Raw genomic sequence first — 16798 nt, forward strand, 5'->3', positions numbered from 1 at the left:
TGTTATTCAATACTTGAAGAGGTATTTCCTGTACGGTTGTGAGAGGATTTAGGGAACTACCCAGGGGCCCTCCACACCTACTGTGTAGAGTGGACCACATGGTGCAATTTTACTTGATCAATTGAAAAAAAATCTTTTATCTTTACAACCAGTAACCTGTGGCAAAATCACAGTTCTGGTACCTTGAATGTGAAAGACAGACACTGGTGCACTGTATGAAGAGCCAAACTTCTTCTTTACCACAGTATTCTCTCGAACTAGATCCCCAATGTTTGGAATCCAGCCGGAAGGTGCTGGTAGCTCCTTCACTCCACTCTTTTAATGACAGAACCTTTATAATGCTCATTAGAATGCTCTTCCCGGAAGTCTTGGAGTTCCTATAAGACAGAGAAACATTCATTTATGTCAAAAGGCATGTCTTTTGCCACCACCAAAGGACTGCCAAGATCTAGAATGTATATCTGGATGCCAAAAAGGACCTCATCTGGGTTGCAGCCACCAAAAGATTGTCTAAGCAGATTATTTAATGCTTTCTGGACTCCACACAAGTAATGGATCAGGCTACGACTTGAACCTAATATAGTTGTTAAGGATTGCTTTAAGTCTTAGTTCTCCCTCTCCACAATCAAACTTCCCTCAGGATGATATGGAGAGGAATAATTCATAGCCACACCCAATGTTCCCCTAGTGTCCCTGTAAGTCTTAGAGGCAAAAGCAGGGCCCTGTTCTTAATGGAATACAGCCACTGCATATGTTCAGACAAAGACTTGCAAATCTTTAATAACAGTTCAAGTGTCAACTGATTTCTATGGCCACACTCATAGGAATCGGGAGCAAGAATCTACAGCAAGTAGGATGAATTGAAATGCACCATCTGAATTTAAAGGACCACAATGGTCTAAAAACATGCATTGAAGCAGTTTATTTGATACTCAGAGGGGTGTTTCTGGTAGGTGTGCAAAAGAGAAACTGTTAAATTGTTGGCAAATGTCGCAACTAAGGACATATTGTTTTCTCTGTTTGTACAGACCCTGCCACCAGTAGTATTTCTGTTGTAAATAAACTGTGGCTGCCACATCTGCATGGGCACTTAAGTGGTGGGCATGTTTTGCTGGATATTTTTAGGTAAAGAAGTGCTGTTGCATGAAGCATTGACAGCAGCCATGACATCTTCATCCACCCTCGTATAAGAACACGTATTCGCAGCAGCCAGTGAACTCCTAACAACATGTATTCAGTGCCTCAGTACGAGTGTGGCAGTCTTATGACTGCCACACTCGCAGTGTTGGTCTGGACTGCTGCAGATTCAGTGGTCCAACCAACACATAACAACCCTGCTATTCCGACCACCAGGGAACCTCCAGCTCTGCCAGAACCTTGGATCCCGGAGGTCTGGCAGTGGCTGATATCCCAATACAGCAGGACAGCACTACATGCAGCGCTGCGCTGTGGATTACATCCTCGTTCTCTGCCAGCCTTTTCATAGCAGTAACACTGCCATGAAAAGGCTTGCGTAAAACTGGTTCAGGGGACCATATGGGGGCCCCTGCCCTGCCCATGCACTTCATATGGGCAGTGTAGGGGCACCCCTGCCCAGCACTGTCTGCTTTGCAGACAGTGAACATTGTGAGGGTGCTAGAGCACCCTGCTGGCTACAGTATTGCTGCCTACTCAATTAGGAGTCAGAGACAATGCTGTAGCCTGTTTCCCGCTAGGCAGGCGGGCAGAAACTTAGGTTTCCACCCACCGACCTAGCGCGAAACTCTGAATGACTCTGGTGGGGAGGTCACCACGTAGACGGTGGCCAACCTGTCGGGAGTTTGGCGGCTGGGCTTTTCCGTCTGCCAAACTTGAAATGACTCTCTCAGTGTATGAATTACATGAGCAAGTGGCAAACTGTCATTCATTTATGCCAACTTTCCCCAAAACAATTTATGCTTTATAGTGTTCTGTTTTGAGTTTGTGTATCCATTCAGGTACCAGTAATTTAAGTTTTTGGACACAATAATACAAATCACACACTATGAGAATGGGGAATTCTGGATCTGTATTTTCTAGTGCCGGAACCAAGGCTTTCAATTCAGCCATGTCATAGCTAAGTGTTACATTTTCCCAGAATACTACTTTGATAATACATATTATGTCCATCTCATTTTGTTCATTTAGTTTATATAGTCTGTCTGGAGGGGCAATCCACTGATCTGGTGTTTTTACTTCAATGAAGTCCTTAGTTGATTTCACATTTAGAAACTGCTGAAGATTCTGGGGAACTATTGTGAACGCTACTGCACTGTCTAGGAGAGTCACTGCCCAAATCCTGTTCTGAAGGAGCATTCTCAATATGTGTGGCACATTTAGCCAAAAAACCAGCAACGTTTTTCTTTTTGAATTGGGCTTTTTGTTGGAGAGGTATCTCTTCCTTTTTATGATGATGTCAGACCAGAATTGTAAGTCTTCTTTCGATTTCACATACTCCTCTTGTCTGTGCTCTGAACATCCCGCTCTCTCAGACCGTTTGTCAGATGAGTCCTGAAAGGAACAAAAAGGATGTGTATAAGGGTACTGATACCGATGAGGCTGTTTAAATGTATCGCAACTACGTAAATTATAAAGTTTTTCTGAGGTCTCCAGTTGTGGAGATCCACCCCGTGATTTCACTTTTTTTGTTTGTCCCAGCCTTTTATTTAGAAAACTCAGGCACTTGTTTGGTATTGTTATCTCCTAAAATACCCTGTGTACCAAATCATCACTGAAGTGTATTCACCTGGCAAGAAGCCATCAGCATAGTTTGTGTAATACAGGGAGTTACATGGCATAAACTCGCAAGAGCCCCCTTACTGTCACTTTAAACGCCAGACTAGTGTACACTTGCCAAAATACCCTTCTTTGGGAATTCACACATGAAGTGCACTCATCTGGGGGATGACATAGAACAACTGCATGAAGTACAGGGAGGGACATGACTGCTAAGGCCAGGAGGTCTGTCTCCCAAAATCCAAACACAAGCCCAGTGTGCAACTGTCCAAATATCCTTGTTTGTGAACTTGCAATGGAAGTGTTCACACCTAGAAGGATAATTTATGTATACTGCGTAGTACTTGGCATAACATTACTGTAAATTCCAGACGGACCAATCCTCCCTGTAACTCAAATCACTAGGACACTGAACTTTACTTACCTGGGTGGGACCAAGAGACAGATCATGGTACACTCTGTGATGTGGCTAAACACCTAATCCATCTTGAGCTGCTTAGCCAATATGGAATTAATGTGGACAGGATGGACAGCTCAATTTGTGTGCACCCAAAAAACATGAACCAAAGGCCTCAAGATGCATCACCTGAATGGTATTGCCAGCAGACACATTCACAATGCACTGACCATATGATAACTACAACCACATATTCAACAATGTCCAGGGTCGGCCTGCATAACAGTCAACTAGGACTTAAAAAGATCAAAGACACATCCTGCCCAGCCACTGTTTTGCCTACACTGCTGGCAAGATGTAAGTCTATGACCATTCTCCCAAGTGCTAATGAACTCATACATTATGCAGCTGGTTGACTGAAATGGAATTGCCATATCTCAAAAATGACAGGTCTATACAATTGATAGCATGTGTGCAAGTCAAATAAGGACAAGCTGCCAATCCAAAGTGTACACAGGCTTGTCACAACACAGCATGTAACGTTGTAGCTCTCACATCAACAGGTTGAGGTGTCTCTAGGAACACTGAGATCACTGAAGAGCCTGCCACTACCCCAATGGGTAAAGACCTCAGTGACAACAACACTCCTGTATGTCTGATCATTGAGTACGGTTCTTGCCCATCAGGGAAACCTGGTCAGATGACACCAGTGAGCCTCACTATGACCACATCGACTACTTCCAGCCTTGTTGCATCTACATCTCAGGTAGCAATTTGCCCCCCAACCTGTGTCCTGAGGACAGTGACTACGTTCGTCCCCCAGTCCAGGATCCTGAGTCAGAGCAACACACCTCCGACAATGACGGTCCTGGAACTAGTAGTATGGGGCAAACTGTGCCAAGGGTGCAGACACATGGGGGTAGGGTACATGGGAGGGATGTTGTGGGCCAGCAGCATGAGGCCACTGGGGAGGGTCCTGGCCAGGACACCATCAACCAAGTCTTGGAGCCTATCAACAATCCAAAGGTGTGATGGGCCAGGTACTTACAGAACTCAGGAAAATCAAGCAGCTGCAGAGGGACTTCCATCGAGAGTCATTGGAAAAGTGGGAGGCCACAAACACCATTCAGGCCTCCCTAACAGGGGTGTTCAGGGAGATTAGCAGTACACTGATCTGGAACAGTGAACAATGCAACACCATATCCTTTGGCCCAGCAGCACCAGGCCCTTCTACATCGGTGGCAGCCATTGGAAGGGAGGCCATGTCAGAGGAAGTTCCTGCTTCAGACACCCCCGCCCCTGTAGCTGCAGAACTCCCGCAAGCAGGGACATCTACACAAGACTCTGGGAGGTGGAGATAGCAAGACATCAACCACTGCCAGCAAGTGACCTCACTCTGTTGACTGTTCTCCAACCATGTTCCATCTTCCATGGTAGTAGGACACAGGACTTTGGACTCCAAATGTTGTGGCATCTACTAATATGATTACATCCACCATGACTGATCCCCTCACTTTCATCTTCTGTAGCATCAGTTTTTTATTTCCTGCACCTATGTAAATAAACTCGCCAAACAGAAAAACATTGGCCCATATTTATACTCTCTTTGCGCCGAATGTGCGTCAAAATTTTTGACGCACAATCGGCGCAAACACTGCCCCATATTTATACTTTGACGTCCGACCCCACGGGCGTCAAAGTTCCACCATGTGCGTCATTTTTTAGAAGGGGGAACCAGCCTTGCGTTAATTATATGCAAGGTAGGCGTTCCCTTCCAAAAAATGACTTTAAGGCCTGTGCGCCTTATTTATACTGTGACATCATTTTGACGCACAGGAGGGGGCAGGCCTTAAAAAACGGCGCCCAGCCTGATGGGCGCTGTTTTTTAACGCCTGGGTCAGGGCAGGCGTTAAGGGACCTGTGGGCTCAGAAGGAGCCCAGAGGTGCCCTCTCATGCCCCCAGGGACACCCCCTGCCACCCTTGCCCACCCCAGGAGGACACCCAAGGATGGAGGGACCCATCCCAGGGAAGTTAAGGTAAGTAAATTTTTTGACGCCCAAGCTCCATTTTCCCCTACACCGCCGCTGCCTGGTGTGAGTAATTCTTTTTGACGCACACCAGTCAGCTGCGCCGGCTAACGTCATTCAATAAATAAGGCGCCCGCATGGCGCTTTGGAATGGCGTTAGCCGGCGTTAACATTTTTGACGCACAACTGCGTTGGCGCAGTTGTGTGTCAAAAAGTATAAATATGGGCCATTGCCTGCTTGCTTCTGTTACACATGTTGACATTTTGAGATATAAGCCCTTGTGATGCACATGAGGAAGACATAAGATGATAATGGAAGGAGGGATATGTCAAAGGTAGTTTCATGTTGAGGAGTAATAGCAACACAATGATACAAGTGTCTGGTCACACCAAACATTTTATTCCACTGCACAGCACATAGGCTGTCAAAATGTCTGAACTGTCATAGTCATGAATGTCTAAAACATATTGAATCAGGCTAGATATGTCAAAATACCATCTCCCAGACCACAGAAGAAAGGGCTTTGTCAGACTTTTTCCCGTACGACAGGCTAACAAATTAGTGGATGTTGTCACCAGCTTGAGACTTATCACATACAAAAACCAGGTCTGCCAACATTACATAAGTCATGGCACAGAGAGAGGGCAGCACAACAGTCCCTGATCATGGGTCCATCCCATTACAATGACAAAGCACCTGTGGGTATGATACAACCTATGTCAGTCCCCTGTTATTGAATGCAACATATGTGCAACTCTGAGTCCCTCTCATTAGATTTGTTGCAGCAGATGTTACACACACATACACAGATTTAACTTACCAACTAGCCAGGCCCTTTCTGGGTACAGTCGTGACATCAGTTGGGGGATTGCGCTGTTCCGCTAATGAAAGCATCATGGACTGAGTTCAGGAAACGGGCCCAGACTTGTGAACTTTGATGGAATGGTATCTCTTTCTGTTGCAGTACACTTGTTACTTTCCATGTGGTGGGACCAAGGCAACATGTGTACCATCAATGGCTCCCACCACATGTGGATGTGTGCCAAACCATAGAAGTCAGCCTTCACATGAGTCAAATCCTCACGTTGAGGAAAGTGGATATAGTTGTCCAGGTGTTTCGACATTGCTGAAAGTAAATCCTTCAAAGCCAGACTGAACACAGGCTCGGACATCCCAGCAGATAGGGCCACTGTATTTTAGAAAGACCCTGTGGCCAGGAAGTGCAAAACTACCATAATTTGTGCAATGGGTGGAAAGATATTTGGATGACGAATGGTAGACATCAGATCAGGTTCCAACAAACAACATAAGTCCACCATTGTTTGCCGATTCAGATAGGAGATCTGAATGATGTGGCATTCTTCCATGGTCTGAAGGTCTGCCAGTGGACGATAGACAGGAGGTTGTCTGATCCTTCCCCTCCCAGGGAACCTAGGTATGACAAGACATGAGTATTGCCATTATTCAATGTGTCCTTTGCAACATACAGGATACATGTCAATGTTAAAATGTGACAAGGCATGTACTGAGATTTGGACATGATACACAGTATCCATTACATCTGATAATCACACAGAAGTCACATGTCACCCCCTTGCTTTGACATACATGTGTACACATCATGTGAATGGTAAACAACAATTGTGCAACAAAACATGCCTCTCAGGCTGTGACTTGACGTCCCAAGCATTAAAATGACCTTTGTCGGGGTGGCTGTGCCCCAATGCAAATCACCATATATGCTTAGCAATGTACAACAATGGTGTCTGAGTAGTAGAAGTTACATGACTGGAAAAGACAAGCAGTTAATGATGCAAAGCCCAACAAGTTCGGAGGTGTGACACATTTGTCGGAGCTATACACATTTCAGGCCTCTAAAATGGTGAATGCCTGATCTACTCCACAGGACATTGGGAACGCTGGTGGAAGTCATCATGGCGGTAGACGGTTGCAATTGTGGCAGACACAGCCATAGGCTAATGTTGATGCCAGTGGTGGTCATAGGCCAATGGCTGTGTCTGCTGATGGTGACGGCTGAGTATGTGGCGGAGGTGACACTTGACTTCTGACACTGCTGCCAGCAAGACCTCCACTACCTGAGATGCTATGTACCGCCTTTGGGGGAAATCATGCCACGTCCAGCAGCTGATAGGGCCTCAGCCTTCTCACCAGAAGAGCTGGAGAAGTTGGTGTCTGAGGTCCTACCCCTGGATGATCAGGTCTATGGTGCATCAGAGGAGCAGGTAAGTGCCGCATGTGCACAGTTTTCTCTGTACTTCGACATATATTCCCTGCTCACAGGCTAGACCATGAGTGACAGAATGTGAACTCTAAGCCCTGGGCTGGTGTTGAATCACTTTTGTTAGGCAACTGTAGTACTGTGCCAACTCCCTGTATTCCAGCACAACATGTTATGAGGCCAAATATTAACTCATTGCTAATATTGAGGCTCTATCCGCTGAAAAGTACATGGTATTAAGGGAGAGCTGATGATCCGTGGCTGGAGTGCACTTCACATCTCTGTCAATGTGCGTTTCAGGGCCTAGAAAGGTCCCTCGATCCCACAGTCCTGTTGTCACCTTCATAGAGGTCACATGTGTTCTGTACAGGCTCCTTGCATTTCTGATATTGCATAAGTGCAAACTGTGTATTGTTCACTGACAATCCATGACATGTGACATAGTTGTCTGTCACATTGCAGAAAATGTACAATGCATGCCTATGTTATTCTGAAGGTGATCTATGTATTATGTACACATATGTCAAAAAGTGTGTTTTGTGTTGATGATGAGACACGCAGACCCTCACCCCCTGAAGTGGCATGAGTCTGCATCTGTATTTGCACATGTCCACACAATAGAAAGGCTAGGCTCTTTCTGTGCCCACCATGCCAATTCCTTCATTGTTATCCATGTGTGATGTTAGAGTTTTTACCTTCGCAGTAGCCTGTATGGACTGTATGCAGAGGATCCTTGTTCCAGACTGTGAGTGTTTTGATGCATTCATGGCTGAGGAGCTTACCTTTCAGAAGCCACATAGGTGTGATGTGTCTAATAGTGTTTCTGATCTCTGTCAGATTGCTAGATCATGTCCCACAAGATGTCAGTTGTCCTACCTAGTCAGTGCATGACCTGAGCTGGTTGGTGGGCATGGCTGCATATTGGGAAGTGTGTGTAGTCATCTCTCTGCATTTAATGACTGCTATGTGCCACACTTGGGCAGTATGGGCAAGACAGGATGTTCTCATCTTCGTATACTGACATGTATGTGACTCAGTTATTTTGGATGGGAATTGTTGACATATTTTCTTGTACTGTCTTTTGCATCCATGCAGGTCAACGCCCATCAGAAGAAAGGGATTTGGAGAGCCACCAATGAGAACGTGTGGACCGTGGAGGTCCACAACCAGGGGAGCGCCCACTGTCACAAGAGGTGGGAGGACCCGGGACGCGGGGCTCAGAAGATCGCAGAGGCCCACTTGGGGCTGCCCTCCCAACGTGGGCAGGGTGCCTGTCGTACCATGATTCCCCCCAACGACCCGCATTCTGTCAGTGGCCTACCCGAAGCTGGATGGGCATCTGAGGGCAGCACAGCAGCCACAAGGGGGTGAGTACACAACAAATTCTTTCCTGTCCCATGGCCAGGTGATTGAGTGAAGTACTTACTGCTCCCCCTGACAATGAGGGATGAGCTGGGTGAGTCGTTGTGTTGACGTGTCATGTGTATCAAACTGGTGTGCCTTGCCTTTTGGACCTGGGACCTAGGTCAAAACTCGGGGGGATCCTCAAACCATTTGCTCAGCAGGGAGCACAAATGGCTCTGTACAGTGATCATTCATTTACTGATTGTTGTTCTAGTGGGTCTAATTTCTATGTAACAGATCACTCTACCTATATGTTACATGCCAAAAGTAAGTAGGTTGTGGATCACTGTACTCTGCCATGTTTCTGGGTATATGTGTATGTAGACATCTGCCGCCCAGGAGCTAGTAATCTTCAGTGTATGATGGGTGGTGGTACCTCATTGCAGTCTGTGATGTGTAGGTGCCCATCATACACATGACATGGCTTACCTAGTTACTTGTTTGCAGCTGTAGCAAACTACTTTCTCTTGGTAAGTGGGGAATGTCTTTTGACATGACTGATGTGTCATCACTGTTGCCAACATTCCTTGTGCCTACATGTCAGCATGTGTCCCTTTCTCTTTAGGAAACATTTCTATGCTGCAAATCCATGCATATTCTACCTATGTTGATGGGATGATGTCTGTAATCCCTCACATATATGTACATGGTAAACTGTTAGTAGTATAGTAAATCAACAATTGGCAACCATTTCATATGGTGCCACAGACAGGAGTGTATGAGCACACTTAGGGGCAACCCAGTATTCCCCTAGGAACTGGGTACAGACAATGTCTCACTTAAAAAATGCTCCTAGAGGAACTATTTAGATGTAGTTTGTGTACATATGATCCAGTCTTCAATGAATGAATAAGACAACCCTGTCCGATATATTAATTAATAGGATCCAGGAAGTTCAAATAATGTACAACAAATACAACAAATGTCCATCTCATAAACAACAACACTATATAAAACCTACCAAAATCACTAGATTGAATCCCAACAGAAGATCCAGGAAGGGGTTATAACCCTCCTCTTGACACAGTCCTGCACAATTATTGCCTGGTTTTGAAGTCCCAGTTCAAGCAATATCATTGTCTTTTAATTCAGCTTGTCAAATGAGAAGGTAATGTTGGCGTTTTGGTCTGTGGCAGCAGTCAGAGGTCGTCATACCATCATCAGGACTCGCATGGGTTGAGCGGATGCGGATGGGGACGGACGCTAGTAGTCCCATATTTAGAAAGTTGAAGCCCCCTTGTGTGTTGCTATGGAGTCTTTCTTTGCAACCAATTTGTTTGCAACACTGAGGCCCTCATTATGATATTGGTGGTAAAAACTGCCTACTGCTGCGGAGGAGGCCGCCAAAAGACCGTCGCTGCGGCTACCAGCCGTCCGCCATATCATGACCACAGCCGGATTTCCGCCACAAGAAGGGTGGAAATTCGGCTGTGGCCATACTGGCAGATGGTAGTAAGGTGGCGCTGCTACAGCAGCAGCGCAACGCCAGTAGACCGCTGCCAGCCATATTATGACAAATAATACGGCCTGGCAGTGTTCTGCTGGCGGGCGCTGCTGGCGGTAGCAGCACCCCGTCCCGTCTCCTGCCGGAAGACCTCCTGGATCCAGGTAAGTCAGGTCTCCGACAGGGGAGGGAGGCGGGGGTGTTGTGTGTGTGTGTGGGGCAGTGTGCATGTATGTGTGAGTGCGTGTGTGAATGCAGGTGTGTGTTTTGTGTTGATTGCATGTGTGAATGTATGGAAGTGTGAGTACGTGTATGTATAGAAATTGGAATGTGTGTCTGTGTGTACATTTTGAAGTGTGTGCGGATGTGTGTATGATTGGATGTATGCATGCATGTTTGTATGTGTGAATGAGTGTGTGTCTGCCTGTGGGTGCATGGGGCTGCATGGTTGTAGGGGTGGGGGGTTGTTTAGAGAGTTAGGGGGATGTTTGGAGCGGTAGGGGTTGGAGGCATCCTATCAGCGACAGGGAGGGAATTCCCTGTCACTGATAGGGCCTACCCCCATGGTTACACCACGAAACCCACCAATGTCTTAATGTGGCGGTAAGTACCGCCAGCCTGTTGGCGGTACTACCGTCACATTAACGCCGACCATCGGGGTCATAATGACCCCATGAGTCATGTGATGCCATTGTTCATTATCTGACTGTGACGGGGAACTAGACCCCGTCAATGAAGCTGTATGACCGGAGCCAACCGAAAAGCGCCCCAGGGGGATAATGAAGAGTTGTACGTCCCGACGTAGGAAGGGGACGATGAAAGTGAAAGAGAGGGACCTAGAGCAGGAAGTGGACACCGGGAGGGAGCAGGAAGCGGATGCCAGGAGGGAGCTGAGAGAGAACCCCGACAGGGAGCAGAAAGAAGACGCAGACAAGGAGGAAAACGAGGAGACCGGGGAGCAGGTGGTGAGCATCACCAAAGAACAGGACGAGAACGCGACAGGAGAGGAGGAAGGAAACGGCTCCCGAGAACAAGAAGAAAATGCAGCAGGGGAGTTGGAAGAGAACAGGCGAGGAGGAGAGTGGAAGAATGAAGCGGTCGAAGAAGGAGCAGGAGGGAACGAGGTTCCAAGAAACGGGACCCAGAACCCAGCCACGTCCCAGGAGGGACGTGGCTATCCCAGGTAAGTGCCGTTTACAGGGCTCTGCTTCATCCATAATAAGAAGGGGAAAGAGGAGGTGGGGAGAAGAAGAGAAGTCGAAGGGGTATATCCCCATATTGCGGAGGCAGCATGGGGGGAATAGGAAGAGTGTAAGACCTCACTGGGGAAGCATGCTGACTGGTGCACTGTAGGATACACAGTGCATGCAGTCATCTTTAGTTTTTTTTATTTGGACATTAGTATTCACCTTCCTCACTAAAGATTCACACCTCCCCTTATTGATATTTATTTTTTAAAACACCACATACCGATCAATGGACTTACCTGTCATTGGTCCTTTTCTCTTTCCTGTCTTATTGTACACACGACCGAGCGCTGATTTTTCCAGAGGACTGGAACCACCTGAGAAAGAGGAAAGAGGGAACAAGAAGGAAACCAAAGTGATGGACTAAACTAAAGTAAAATGTGTGAACTATTATAGACTAGACAATAAATCACTTTAATTATCACCCATTCACGTTTAGATAGGAACCTCCCTGGAATCCATCATCTTACAGTGGTGTCAGAAGTGGGATTTCATCAAGACAAAACAAGGGGACCATGGAGGTGAAACCCACATTGGAGGATGTGATTAACCAAGTCGCTGAAGGCCAAAGACATCTGCAGTTAGTTTGGGAAGAACAGTTAAGGGAAGCACAGACTGATGGGGAAACTTTACAAACTGCCCTAAGAAAGTCAAGCTATTATCATAGCAAACAACCAATTAGTACATGATAATGCTTTACAAAAAGTGACAGATACTATAGCTACTACCCAAGTCCATCCAAACATCCCCAGTTAAGTGTTACAAAAATTCAAAGAAGGGGACGACCCAGATGTTTCTTTACCAACTTTGAAAGGGTCGCTACCTCGGCGAATTGGCCACAAGAGAGGTGGGGTGAATATATAGCACCCTTATTGATGGGTACTCTACAAGCAGCGTACCAAGCGGTAAATCCGGGGGGAGGGACAACTCCTTATGGAGACATCAAAAAGGCTATTTTGGAAAGAGTGGGGTTTGATACAGAATACTACTGTCTAAAATTTCATAGGACAAAATGGAACCCCATTGAGAGCCCCAGAGCTCTCTTTTATAGGGTTCAAGACCTAGGTCTAAAGTGCCTAAACCCTATGGCCACTTCGAAAGAGGAGGTTATTCAAACCATATTGTTAGAACAGTTCCTAGAAGCATTACCAGTACCCACACAAAATTGGATTAAACAACATCCTAATTTTACTGTAACGTCAGCCATTGAACTTGCATGTGCTTACCATAGAGCCCCTGATTTTAGACTGAATCCACCCAAAGGACCAATGTCGGCAGTAAAGAATATCAATTCTTCCCCGAAAACATGTCTCCAGAATTCCCACGAGAATGTTTAGAGCATACGTTTCCCAGTAAAGGTCAAAATCACTGTGCTTAGTGGGGTCATACTGCCCGCAATTGTCCTCATAAACTTCCAAAACCCGAACCCATGGAAATAGGGGTAACGATAGGCAGGGTATTATGTACTGGCGGGAAAATTCCACAGTACGTTAAAACAATGTTAATCAATAAAAACCCCTTTAGGGTCCTGATCGACTCCAGATGTAGTCAAACCGTGATTAAAGAAGAACTGATATCTAAGGACCAATGGCGCACAGGGGAATCCGTAAACATATGCTGTATACACAGAGAAAGTAAACAATAACCAGTAGCAGAAATAATCATAGAGTGGAAAGGACAGGAAGAAAGGATAAGAGTAGGAGTAATGCCCCATCTAGTAGAAGATATGATTATAGGGACAGATTATTACAACTTCCAAATTCCAAAATCTATTAGATAGCTTAAAGAGTCTCAACCCTGTAGATTCCTGGATTAAAGAAGCCCCTTTTTCCAACACTGCTATTGAGCCGGGTAAGGAGAAACCAAAATTAAGCAAGCATGAAAAGAGAGAGCAAAATAAATAATATGAAACTTGTGGAACACCAAAACCTATCTCTTTGCTTTACACAGAAACGAAGGTATTATCGACTCCAGCGTACTTCTGAGTCTGTCAGAGAGAAGACCCTGAACTTAAACACGCCTGGGCTGCCGCCTATACGGAACTAACAGGGCAGGTGGGTCCTCATTTTCTGATAAAGGATGGCTTATTGTATTGGGCCCTCCAACAAAATAACGTACAGAAAACACAGTTAGTGGTACCCTTTCCCTATCCAGTACAGGTAATTCACCTAGCTCATGGTCAAGTAGGTGGTGGGCATTACAGAAAGGAGAAAAAACAGAGGAATACCTACTACGTAATTTTTATTGGCCGGGGGTATTCTCCGACATACTTAAGCTCTGTAATCAATGTCCCAAATGTCAGCTAATCAACCCCTCTCCTGTCCCAAAGGCTCCACTATGCCCCTTACCCATTATAGAAGAACCTTTTTCTAGAGTAGGTATAGACTTGGTAGGAACACAGGTATCCTCCTTGAGGGGTACCAATATATTCTAGTATTAGTGGATTACACTACGCGTTACCCCGAAGCTATTCCTCTCACGAGCATGTTTACTAAAAACTTGGCTCACGCTATGATTGGTTTTTTTTCCCAGGTCAGTTTTTCATGGGAACTTCTAACAGATCAGGGCACACCATTCATGTCCCGCCTTATGTCTCAAATATGTCACTATCTAGGAGTAAAACATATTTGTACTTCTGTATATCATCCAGAAACAGATGGCTTGGTAGAGAGGTACAACTGAACTATTAAGACCCACCTGAAAAAAATAATTTCCGATTCAGGTAAGGATTGGGACAAGAAACTACTGTTAGTCCTATATGCCATTAGAGCGCATGTCCAGGCTTCAACAGGGCATAGCCCCTTTGAAATGGTATTTGGCAGACAACCCAGAACCCTCCTAGACATGGCAGCAGAGCAATGGGAGGAGTACAAGAACGTATGTTGAGACATACTTGAATATACCCATCAATTAAAAGAAACATACATTCCATATGGGAAGACGTCAGGGTGCATTTAGAAGAAGCCCAATAAAAACAGAGAAAGTATTATAACACAGGGAAAATCTGAGAGAGCTACCTATAGAGAGCAAGGTTCTGGTTCTCTTACAAAGTTCAGAGAACAAACTGCTAGCGAAATGGCAGGGTCCATATGAGATCCTTGAGAAAGTTACCCCAGTTACATACCGACTGGAAATGTTGCACACTCCGAAGAAAAGGCAGGTATATCACGTCAACCGCCTCAAAGAATGGGAAGACGAAGAGTTACCAACCCCAGCTGAAGGTTCCGTCCTCCTTATAAATAAGACAAAACCCCTAGAAAAACCCTGTCTCCCCAACCAGATGAAACAAATGCGTTTATGCCCCATATAAACCCAGACCTTTCAGATGAGAGAAAAACTCAGTTAATAGCACTTATACAACAAAATAAGGATCTGTTTTCAATAAAACCCAGTAAAACCACGTTGGTCCAACATAATATTATAAGAAAAGAAGGAAAAATAGTCCAATTGAAGCCATATCATATACCAGAAACTCGTAGACAGGTTGTAGAACAAGAAATCCAAAATATGTTAAAAACTGGTATAATAGAACCGTCAAAGAGTCCTTGGTGCTCTCTGGTTGTTTTGGTACCAAAACTAAACGGGTCTTTTTGTATTGACTTCAGACAACTCAATACCATCTCAAACTTTGACACATATCCAATGCCCAGGGTAGATGAATTAATAGAACAACTAGGACAGGCTAGGTATCTATCCACCTTAGATCTCACAAAAGGCTATTGGCAAATACCCCTGAATCCTAGGGATAAAGAAAAAAACGCCTTTTCCACACCATCGGGGTTATATCAGTTTACAGTATAACCGTTTGGCCTACATGAGACCCCTGCCACCTTTCAATGCCTTATGGATCATATCCTAAGACCACATATGGGATACGCTGCAGCATATCTTGATGACATTGCCGTTTATAGCCGCACCTGGGAACAACATCTAGATCACTTGTCTTTGATATTTCAGTCCCTGAGAGATGCAGGTTTAACTGCTAATCTGTAAAAACAACATAGAAAAGGGGCACATACATCCTCAATTGGACATAGCCGCCACAATCAATAAAATACCACCCTCTAACACAAAACGGGAGATAAGATCCTTCCGGGGAATGGTAGGGTATTACAGTTGCTTCATCTCACACTATTAAATCCACGCAGCTCCCTTAACCGACCTACTAAAAAAAGGACAATCATGTAAAATAGGCAAGTTGACAGGTCCACAATTTGAAAGTTATCAAAGACTCAAGAAGTATATAATATCAAACCCCTTTCTGCAATGCCCTGATTTCAAGAGACCTTTTCTGTTAAAAATGGATGCCTCGGACCTAGGTCTGGGTGCAGTTCTATCACAGGAAGAAGAGAAAGGACTTGCACATCCATAGTTTACATAACTATAAAGTTATTACAGAGAGAGATACACTATCCCACCTTGGAGAAGGAGTGCTTGGCCATAAAGTGGGCTATTGAGGCTTTACAGTATTATTTGCTTGGACGTCCCTTTACCCTTATCATAGACTAGGCCCCATTGACTTGGTTAGCCCGCCATAAAGACACGAACCCTAGAGTGTTAAATGGTTCGTGGCCCTCCAACCTTTTGTATTTTAGGTTCAGCAAGCTCCAGGTTCCCATCTAACCAATGCTGACTATCTTTCGAGACATACAGTTGATTTGGGGCTTCAACAGCCACTCACAGGGGGAAGCGAATGTGACGGGGAACTAGACACATGTCAATGAAGCTGTAGGACCAGGGCCAGGACCGACCGAAGAGTGCCCCAGGGGGGCCACGAAGAGTTGTACATCCCGACGTAGGGAGGGGACAACGAAAGCAGAAGAGAGGAGCCTAGAGCAGGAAGCAGATGCCAGGAGGGAGCAGGAAGCGGACGCCAGGAGGGAGCTGGAAGCAGACGCCAGGTGGGAGCTGAGGGAGAACGCCGACAGGGAGCAGAAAGAAGATTCAAACAAGGAGGAAGACGAGGCGACCGGGGAGCAGGCAGTGAGCGTCACCAAAGAACAGGAGGAGAATGCAACAGGAGAGGAGGAAGGAGAAGGCGCCCGAGAACAAGAAGAAAAGGCAGCAGAGAAGCTGGAAGAGAACAGATGAGGAGAGTGGAAGAACAAAGGGGTCACGGAAGGAGCAGAAGGGGACCATGGAAGAACCAGCCCAACGGAGGAACAACGAGGTCCCAAGAAACGGGACCCAGATCCCACTCACGTCCCAAGAGGAGCCTGGCTATCCCAGGTACGTGCCCGATTACAGGGCTCTGCTTCATCCATAATAAGATGGGAAAAGAGAA

General features: G+C 45.8%; 1 protein-coding gene across 1 annotated transcript; it reads left to right on the forward strand.

Moving 5' to 3' along the window:
- Positions 1-11082: 11082 nt before the first annotated feature.
- LOC138283528 (uncharacterized) lies at positions 11083-16605 on the forward strand. The gene is made up of 2 exons (XM_069221469.1): positions 11083-11450; positions 16314-16605. Exons 1-2 carry the CDS (start codon positions 11083-11085, stop codon positions 16603-16605), a joined length of 660 nt encoding a protein of 219 aa, XP_069077570.1.
- Positions 16606-16798: the final 193 nt, after the last annotated feature.

Source organism: Pleurodeles waltl, chromosome 3_1 (assembly GCF_031143425.1).
Source record: "Pleurodeles waltl isolate 20211129_DDA chromosome 3_1, aPleWal1.hap1.20221129, whole genome shotgun sequence".
Taxonomy (NCBI): domain Eukaryota; kingdom Metazoa; phylum Chordata; class Amphibia; order Caudata; family Salamandridae; genus Pleurodeles; species Pleurodeles waltl.